This window comes from Solanum tuberosum, unplaced genomic scaffold (genome assembly GCF_000226075.1).
Source record: "Solanum tuberosum cultivar DM 1-3 516 R44 unplaced genomic scaffold, SolTub_3.0 scf00021, whole genome shotgun sequence".
Classification (NCBI taxonomy): domain Eukaryota; kingdom Viridiplantae; phylum Streptophyta; class Magnoliopsida; order Solanales; family Solanaceae; genus Solanum; species Solanum tuberosum.
Window position 1 is genome coordinate 2,160,836 of NW_006238947.1, and position 10,760 is coordinate 2,171,595.

Genomic DNA, 10,760 nt, shown 5'->3' on the forward strand with positions numbered 1-10,760 from the left:
GATTATAAAACTGAACCTAATCAGATTAGACCCCTAAAATATTACTAAAAACGAATTAAATCTGATTGGGTAAGGAAAAGACCAAAATACCCCTTACTATTTCCGGCTAACTTTCCTTAACTGGACAGCCTAACTTCAAAAGGTCATATCTCACTCATCCGACCTCGAAACTTAGCAAACTCGGAGGCGTTGGAAAGATAATTCAAATATCTTCGCTACGGTATCTGGTAGCACACCTAAATCATCTTGAGCTAGGAGTTATGATCGTTTGAAGTCAACCCAAAACTCATACTTAAGCATAACTTGCAAAATTTCAGATTTTGCTTTTTCCAATTTAATTCTTTTTGAAACTCAAGGTGCTACATAGTGACCTTAACACTTAAGAAAATTTAAATTCCTTTCAAAATCTCACTCACAATGAAGAACGGTTCGAGTCTTAGCTCAAAAAATTTCTGGGGTGTTACAAGTATTACCCCTATTATTTATTCTTTCTTAAGGGGCGTGTCAAGTCAATAGCAGACAACTATTGTTGGACATAGAAGAGAAAGTATATAACATATTAAATTATATCTCGTAATATTATGGTAATGTGTATATCTATTTGTACACATTCAATCTAGTTTGATGTATTTAATGATGTAAACTTTTATTTTACATTATATCTCGTATAAAATAAACTGGTGTAGATTTAGCATAAAGAAATACTTCCTGCGTCCATTTTTAGTTGTCATGGTTTTCTTTTTCAAAATCAAACTATAGGAACTTTGACAAACATTTTACGATGTATTTTTTCATCATTTTGATATGCAAGAAATTAAATTTATAGTACTTTTCGTATAATTTTTTAATATCTAAATTTTTTGTTTAAAATATCAAATTAATGTAATCTAATTGAAAGTTAGTCTAATTGACTTTTAAAAAGTACAACATGACAATTAAAATTGAACGGAGGGAATAAGTGTATTATTTAATCGGTATAATATATAAATGTGTCTATAAACTTGGCCTATTAATGTCTTTCAACTTTGGGTGTACACAAAGAGTGGATTCGGAGGCTAGGCATGGATTGCCAGAACTCATAATCTTCAAGTCTTGGATACGTGTTTGTTGTGAACTAATACATCATCATCATATATTACCAAAAGTGGGAAGCTCCTAACCTCGTAGTTGGATTACCATTTTGCCCCTATTTTACCTCTAAATTAAATTAAATATCAATATATAATTAATTAATTAAATATTAATTAATTATTATTATTATATTTAAATTCATGCATCAAACAGGATCTTAATGCAATCATCGTATTCATGTACTAAATGTGGTTAATGAAGTGTTAAAACATAACCTTCGATCTTAATTTGTAATAAGTGGGGTAATGAAGAGTCTATCAAAAAGACACTCCAACAACATTATTTATATTTTCTTCTTTCATCCAAATTTGTGATCAGCTTGCCCTCTGTGTTAGGTTAATATGCATCATTTGTAAAATTCTCATTACCAATTTGTAATTGTAAGAATCCTTACTAATTCATTTATTTGTATTATTTATTATTTCATGCATATTTATCTTCTTTTTGTTGAGAAATATGTAAATTGTCATCAAGATGAAAACTCTATCGATACAGAATTGTAAGTAAATTTTGTATTTTTATATTTTCATATTTTTGAGTTTTCAAATATAACTTCATAATTGGTTATTATATTTCCGTATTCTTCATTTCTTCCACCTTTAGGATATAAATTTAATAAACACTTCGAATTTATAGGAGAAAATGATGAAAGAAACTTTAGAATATTTTTTTATTTTAAGATATGTAATATAAAGGCAAGAAGAATTCTCCTTTATATTAGTTGAGTGTCTTCATCTTTTTTAAATTGCTTTTTGAGGATATATTTTAGTTAATTAGTGTGTTTGAGTTGTTTCTGTTTGAAAATCAGCGTGGCCTTTTCACCCGCTATACAGATTTTATACAACAATAGTAGGGGACATACGTGCAACGCACGTTCCCAGAACTAGTTGACAAATAAAGTTGACAACAGAAATGATGGTATCAACTTTAATATTATTGAGAAAATTTGCAGATCTGTTCTCTTGTTTTGCTAGTATAATATGTAGTAATGATATCACTAAGGATTGTGGCGGATAGATAGGGGGCCTCTACCCTTAAGCAGAGGTCTCGAATTCGAGAAAAAAAGAAGATAGTTTTCCAGAAGTTTGAGGCTTCAACATGCTCAAAATTACTATAACAACACTTCCAGTATCAACTATGGATCTATGCGGCCAGCAGGCCAGGGGCAAACAAACTCCCATATCTTCACTGTTCCATCATCACTGGCGGACGCCAAACGCCTTTTATCCTGCAAGGAATTGATAGAAGAAAGTAAACACATTGAGGAATTTATTTGACCAAAAAAGAATCTTGTTTTCAATTTTGTTAGTGAAATAGAGGAGAAACTCAAATACGCAAACACATAAGCCTCGAGCAATTTAGTGAAGAAAAAAATGCTTGAATAAAGGGTAGGGTCGAATTAAGACAGATACTGATCAAACTAAAGGTAGGAAGCATAATAGAGTGAATTCAACCTTCTAGTCTTCGATATAAAACAACGCGACTGAATATTTGAGTATAAAACAGAAGACAAACATTTCATCTCCTTGAAAAACCATACAACAATCATTGCAAATTTGCAGTACCTAACATAACACCATTTGTCAGATCTGACACATATCTTATCACCTATATATGTTGCACAGACTCTTCAAAAATTTCGCGAGGTGTGAGTCGGATCGTCCAAAAGCTATCCATTTTTGGAGGATGCGACACACGTACGGAAATATTTTTGGAAAATCTGAGTAACATAATTTATTACATATCTGTCAACAGAAGCTGAGGTCAACAAATATTCAATTTAAACTCCAACGCAAAGAACCTTAAAGGTCGAACACATAAAACTTAAATTCTAAATTCGCCTAATCGGTAAAACACTCAGAAGTTTCCAGATGATCTCAGCTTCTGCTCAAAGCTTAAAGCATCTTTGTAGCATACTAATTGCAGAGTTTAAAGCAATGACAGATGAACAAGCAACTGTCAAACTCCTACCACTATAATATTCCGGTGACTTACCCCAGAGTGCCATTTTACAGAATTTATATTCGTTTCATGAGCCTTCTCCTTCTTCAAAAGTAGTTTAAATGGAAGTCCATCAACCTGTCATCAGACTAGTGTTATCAAAAGCAAAAAACGCAAAAAAGCTCTAAGTTCCGCTAGGGCTTTAAGCGAAAAGTGCAAATAAAGCGTGGACTTTAATGAAAAAAGGCTCATAGAGAAGAAAAAAATACAAATATATATATGTTTAGTCCAAGACTAATAATCATAAGCATGAATGACACATATATGAATAAAGAAATTGAAATAAAAATTACGATGAAGTGAAATATCAATTATTTACCGTTGCCTCTTTAGAAGACGCTCGTTGATAAGGAAAAGTATGTCTTAGAACCCTGATGACGAGACATTCAAATTGAGATAGATTTGGCGAGAAGAACAAAATCAGAATCAAAGAACTGTCCTAAAGCCAGGGGAGAATGCAGCTTTAAGTTCCCGCGTTCATTTGAATCAAGTACTTTTGAAGTGGAGCATAAATTTATGTGTAAATGTCTATCAAAATTGCAATTACTAGTAAATATGAACCCAAAAATTTAAAACATAATGGGTTTCACTGCTGAGAACGTTAAAGGTTGAAACCATAGAGCTTAAATCTTAAATTGGCCTCTGTCCTATGGAGTTAATTCTGATATTACTGTAATCTTCTCTTTCTTTCTTTTTTATAATTTTTTTTAAAAAAAAATAGTGAACACTTGGATAGTTTGTGTGTATCTCAACTAATCCACAGGCGCAGCATGTCTAGCATGAAAGACAGGCAGCAAAGATAATTCTGCATGTCAAGGCTGGAGACGATGGGCCCACACCTAGTGGCATAGAAGAACACCCCAGCTTCTTCCAGCTCCCACAAGAAATTTGGGTTAATAGGAGGAGGTTCTGGAGTACGGAGCTCAAAACTTGATCGAAAGATCAGTGTATATTGAAGATGCTATATAATTGGTTACTAATAGTACTAGTTTGAAAGGCACACTGGAATTGATCCACTAGGGGATAAACATTATACACAACATAATAAGCACCTGAATTACAAAACTGTATAAGGGATATAGAAGGTTTTCCAATACCTCGTTGTCCTTATCCTCGATAAATATACGTATAGCGTCATCAGCTCCTGCACTAGCAAATATTTCTGGGTCCTGGTCTTCCTCCTTAGGTACCGCACGGAGTAATTCCCTAACATATTAGAATATCCAGTGTTAGCCTGTAGGAATAGCTATAACATACCCAATAAAAAGAGATCAAGCATGAAATCTAGACAGTAAAACAAGCTATGAAACTATCAATTCATGCAAAATAGACCGTAAATCTTAAACTGCCTCTCCCCTCCATATACACAGTTTGTTGAAAAGGAAAAACTGTCCAAATAAAGGTAATATTAAGGAGTGCAAACAGAAAAAAAATTAAAAAAAAAAAAAAAAAAGAGCATATATTAGTTATAGATATAGAGTAGCTACCTCAACCAGTCAACTGCGAAAATTGTCGTATCATGATATCCAGATAGAGTGCAAATATGTGACCTAACAAGCACAAAAAGGAGATGGTAGCAAATCAGGAATTGGAAAACATAGCAATTACAGCAACACATACCACTAGAAAGGTAATTGTTAATAAAGCAAAAAAAAAGCTCCTCACAATCAATGAGGGACACTCTCCCATAGGATCACATAAATCAACTTTATAGGATTGTATTATGCTTATGAAAATAAGGATAAGAATGGGCTCACCAAAGTTCTGTAGAATGACGTTCACAATTCCATATCTTGATGGTAAGGTCATCACTGCAAGTTAGAGAATTCAATGTAAAATCTGTTTAGTAGTGACTTGAGAGTGTATATTTTAAAACGAATTCAGCAGAGAGAAAGCCATACCTGCAAGATACCATTCTTCTTCTTTCTTTACTGAAAGAGAGAGACAGCACAGCAGATGTATGTTCTCTGAAAGTTCAACCATGTAGCGGTATAACCTCCCAAACAATCATAAACGACGTTACTGGTAGCCTTCTTGGCCAAGCTTTCAAAATCAACTTATTTTGAAGTGTTTCTTGAAAAATTACTTTCAAAGAGTAGAAGTTTGCTTTTGCCTTTAATTATTTATTTTTTATAAAGTACTTTTGTCCTACGTTGCTCGGACTCTCCAGAAAATTATAGACCACTTTTCACTGTTAGTAGGATGAGTGAAACACTTCACACAAAAAGTTTTTTCCAAATGAATTCAGACGATCTCTAGAACTAAAATCCGACCTATGACTGTTACATGAAGGTTCCAAATAGTCACACAATGGAAGGTTTTTCAGGATATAAGATACACTTATACACTATCTAGATATAACGAAATGAAAAATATACTGCCAAATAATAATTCTTACCTGTCAGACTCACCCAAAGTTTCAATACAAGGCCATTCAACACCCGTATAAATTGTCTCTGCCCAAACCTAAAGTTTTCAAGCACCACTAGAGATTAGATAATATCACTGGTGAAGGTTCAAATCCCTTTACGCTGCCCCTGCCCTCATTAAAAGAAAAAGAAGAGAAATGTGTTGACTACCAATTTTATGTTACAGGTAATAGGGGTATGAAAAGCATGCTAAACTCCTTATAAGCAAACAACAGAGAATGTGCAGTTGAACCTCTCAAATATACCTTAATGGTGTTATCACTACTACCGGAGAATAAAGCAATACGATCATCCCATTGAACTATCTTAACATCTTCTGTGTGTCCTTGTAACACTGAAGCACAATCAAACTCATCTCCAGGCAAAGCTTCCCATATCCAAATTGACTTATCACCTCCACATGTCGCAAGAAGTATCCCGTCCCTATCCCAGGAAATACTTCTCACTTCATTCTCATGACCCTGGACATTATCCACATAATGAAAATAAGGAAGCAGACAGGATTTCATAGATTTATAACTTATTAAAGAAAATGAAAAGAAAAATCCTGAATATATAAGTCCATCCAAATTAGGATCACATATCAGTATTAAGCTAATTCAAAATGAACTCCGTAGTAACACATTCCCTTATTCTGCTGAGTGCTGATAGATCTTTGAAGTTTATATGTTGCAATAATTACAGAGAGTTAATTTCTCTGATAATCTCACAAAGTCATTGTACCTTTAAAGTGTAGATACGCTCATAGGCATGATCACCGACATTTTTCCAAATGACAGTGGTGGCATCAGAGCAACCTGCTGCCAACAAATAGAATTCCCGTGACCAGGCACACGATCTAACAGTAGATGATGCCTCCAAAACAGCCTGCAAAATTTCCTTCTAAGAGTTATTACAGCTCTTTTTTATGTATAGGTTCAAATAGTCATTGTAGCTAGAGAATGAGTCACTATATTTTCTTGAGCATGGAAAGAGTTCTAGAGAAGGAACTTAAAGGAAAACAATTCTTATAAGGAAATGTGGTTAACCAAATGCATAGATAAGCTAAAAAGTATGTATAAGTCAATTTGACTAGCTTACAAGTTTAATAAGACATCTTCTTACTAGAAAATTGTTAAATGGAACTCGACCCTAACTCAACCCCAAAATCTAGCTCATAAGGGGACGATTACTCAAGTCAATATAGGCATATCACTAGTCCAATTTCCAACCAATATGGGACTTTAACCTACTTTAACACCGCTCTTCACACCTGGGTCCAACTGAAGCGTGTAACAGAAGCCCAAATAGGAATGGACCTAGCTATGATATCATGTTGAATGGACCTTAGACGCCGATTCAATCCTGAAAATTAGCTCGTCGGAGAGAATTGTCCAAGTCCATATAAACATATCGCATGCCCATTCTCCAACCAATGTAGGACTCCAACCTACTTTAACTAAACAATAAGAGAATTTTAGTCATTCTAACAAAACAACTGCTTATCATTATTTTTTTTATCACAACTATTATTAACAATTTCAAAACTTCTATTTCAAACACATAACTATTTATTTATAACATCAGTTTCACCACTTAAAAATGTTTTTCAACACTTATAACCTTATCAGTTATTCACAATCAGGTAATCCAAATGATAAATTTGAGAAAATGAAAAAAGAAATCAAACCTTACACACGAAAAAGCCGGATAAGTTCTCTTCCCAGATTCGTATGGTTTTATCATCACTCCAGGATGCCATTACTGCCAGAAAACCCAATAATCCGGTATCCTCCTTCCAAGCTATGCCCAAAACCTTACCGGTGTGACCTTCGAGCTTTTGAATCTCTCTCAGTTCAAAATCGTCGTAGCTGAAATTCTTCATCGCGGCGGAATTGTGGTGGCGAAGTGACTGTGCTGCTCAATATAAATTGGGGAAATTTGATCAGATTTTGGTGATGTTTGATTGGATTTGTACATACTTATATGTTACTTAAGTGGGCCTACTAAGTTAGTTACTTAGTTTATGAACTGACAGTTAGACCCCTAAAGTTTTTAAATAAAAGTTTCAGTTAATTACAGATTTCACCCAATTTGTCATTTCATTTTTCTATTTAGAGTCCACCTCTACTTCAATTGCACCGGTTAAAATGGGGTAAGTTAATAAATGAGTGATTTATTGACTCGTCTAAAAGTTACTTGGATTGAAATGAACTAAAATGAGGGTCATAATATAATTCGTTCAATTTTTCCTCAAGTGTTGATTGTTTTCTTATATTTTTAACTAGTAAAATAATCCGCGCTTCGCGCGGAAATTTAATATCACGAAATTTATAAAATAATACTTAAAATTTATCAATCAGTAAAACTAAAACACTATATTATCTTACATACAAGATTACGTAGTAACAAACATTAATAATGTAAAGGAAAATGAAAATTATTACATCTTATCATTTATCCTTAATAACATAAATATAAATTAATGACTGTAAAAATACATACCAGGATCTGTAACATAAGCAATGGTGTCAGTGAGCCACTAAACAGGAGCAAAGTACACAAATATTTAATTGTGAAGAAGAAGAAGAAGTTCAGAATTTTTGTTGTTTTAAAATGAGAGAAAATCCCTCTATTTATAGACAACAAAGGGTAGTGTGAACAAATATTTATTGTGCCTTATCGGAAAGGTTCCAACTATTTGGAAAAGTCGCAACCCTTCGGAAAGGTCACAACCTTTCATAAAAGTCACAACTTTTCATGAAAGGGGAAGGCTAGTTTTGGAAATAAATAAATTAAAAGGGAATTCTGATTTGTGGTGGCGCCACGTAGGCGGGCCTAAGGTTCTCTTACTTATATATACTAGGTAAATTGTCCGCGCTTCGCGCGGTGGTGAACTACGTCAATAATCTACTTCTGAACATTTGATAATATAAGTGTTTTCGAGTGGGTACAACCCTACGATAAATTGTCAAGAATATTTTATCCAAAGATGAAATGAAATATTTTCGTAAATCTTAAAATCAAAAAAAATAAAATGATTCTAAGTGTTTATGCATTTTGTTACTAATTCTTCATTTTACTGTAGTTATTCATCACCAAAGTCTTTAGAAAAGATATATAATTGTTTCATTGTCTATATTTGTATTTTCGAAAAGTGGTACAAACATTTTATTCATCAATTGCGAGAGTTTTTCTCCTATTCAAGGCCTCTACATACAATTATCTAAATATTAATACATCTTATATAATTAGTTGTGTACTTGATAAGTTAATTAAAATTTAAAAACACATCTCTTGGAGTTCAATGAAATAACGTATGTCGCTCAAATAATTTGAATTAAATTATGTCTTGGGCAAGTCCCTTATTCAAAAATCATTCGCAGTCGATGACACTACTTTGATAGCCAAAAGGCATATTTTGTTGTTTATGTTTCGATCAATAAGGTAAAAAAAATATTTTTTTTGCGACTTTTAATCTAATGTTTATAAGGAGATAATTATTTCTTTAATATTTGATTAATATGAATTCATCCTACTTCGAGGGATAATTCATTGACTCCACTCCAACATTTGAACCTCAAACTTTTGATTAAGGTTGAGTACAATACTTACCATCCCACTACATTCCTTTATTTTTTTTATGTCACTAATCAATTGAATGTCTCGATAAGATAGAAAGTTGAATAACTAAAACTCCAAGGTAGTGTGGAACCACCATAACTTCTGAACACTCAAAAGTCCCTTCTTGGACATCCCATGGATCTTTTAGCCACTGAAAACTCTATAAAGATCTAAGTCATTTATTTTACAAGTTTAAGAATTCTAATCTACATGACACCAATAGTCTAATGATTACATCAAACTCTGGATTAACATATCTTTACTTCAACATAATGATCAAAAGCATAAACATAAACAACAAAATTTAAAATATGTACTCAAAAAAAGCAATCAATAACATAAGCATAAATTAATGACTGTAAAAACATACAAAGATCTATAACAATAGAATGAAACATAAAGGAAAAAATCGAGCCCACTGAATGCACATTGTCCCCTTAAGGAAATTATTCCCTTCTAGTACCCAAGGTTTAAAGGAATAGATCATCTCAGGATAGAACGATTCTATTCACAAGTGTATTGATACAAAAACAATGGTGTCAGTGAGCCATTTCAACAGGAGCAAAGTACACGAATATTCAATTGTGCAGAAGAAGAAGAATAAGTTCAGAATTTTTGTTGTTTTAAAATTTAAAATGAGAAGAAATCCCTCTATTTATAGACAACAAATGGTAGTGTCAATAAATGCTTATTGTGCCTTATCGGAAAGGTCACAACTCTTTGAAAAAGTCACAACCTTTCATAAAAGTCACAACTTTTCATAAAAGTAGCAACTCTTCATAAAAGTCATAACTTTTCATAAAAGTCGCAAGTTTTCATAAAAATCGCAACTCTTCATAAAAGTTGCAACTCTTCATAAAAGTCGCAACTCTTCATAAAAGTCGCAACTCTTCGCAAAAGTCGCAACTTTTCATAAAAGTCACAATTTTTTATAAAAGTCACAACTTTTCATGAAAAAGAAGGCTAATTTTGGAAATAAATAAATTAAAAGGGAATCCTGGTTTGTGGTGGAGCCACGTAGGCGGTCCTAGGGTTCTCTTTTATATATATACTAGTAAAGAAAGCCCGGCGCTGGCCGGGCCCAACATTAATAAAGTTATATTGTTACTCTCTCCGTCCCATATTAGATGAGAATCTTACTAAAAATATTTTTTTTCATATTATTTGAGCACTTATTAAATTAGGATATAATTAATTAATTCTTTTCCATTTTACCCCTACAATTAATATGACCATTCCTATATTGTATGTGTATTTTTTGTAACTCATTTCAATATGCATTGATATAAACAAAGGGCAAAATGGTGAAGTCTTCCAATGTATTAATGATTTCTTAATCACCGTGTAAAGTTGGAAGTGCCCATCTAATATGGGACGGAGGGAGTATAGTTTATGTATTGTTATAAAATTAGTAAAGATTGTTATAATATATTTTGCTCATAAGTGAGCTAATATAGAAACTTATTTGTCATTTGTCTTTTTAATTTCAATTTTAAATAGCAAATAAATGTAGCGATAAGATTGAGGGTAGAAATGAAGCATATCTTTCTAAATTTAAGTAAAAATAAACAGAGTAGAAGAAACATTAGGGTTATC

The 10,760-nt window shown here is 32.7% G+C and overlaps 1 protein-coding gene across 1 annotated transcript; it reads right to left on the reverse strand.

Annotated features, from left to right (window-relative positions):
* Positions 1-2,031: 2,031 nt before the first annotated feature.
* LOC102594719 (protein CIA1-like) lies at positions 2,032-7,493 on the reverse strand. Its single transcript, XM_006341188.2, has 10 exons — positions 7,231-7,493; positions 6,285-6,428; positions 5,807-6,022; positions 5,531-5,598; positions 5,034-5,099; positions 4,890-4,943; positions 4,620-4,682; positions 4,230-4,338; positions 3,127-3,210; positions 2,032-2,359 (listed from the first exon to the last, which is right to left on the reverse strand). Exons 1-10 carry the CDS (start codon positions 7,423-7,425, stop codon positions 2,267-2,269), a joined length of 1,092 nt encoding a protein of 363 aa, XP_006341250.1. The 5' UTR covers positions 7,426-7,493; the 3' UTR covers positions 2,032-2,266.
* Between the last annotated feature and the right edge of the window lie 3,267 nt (positions 7,494-10,760).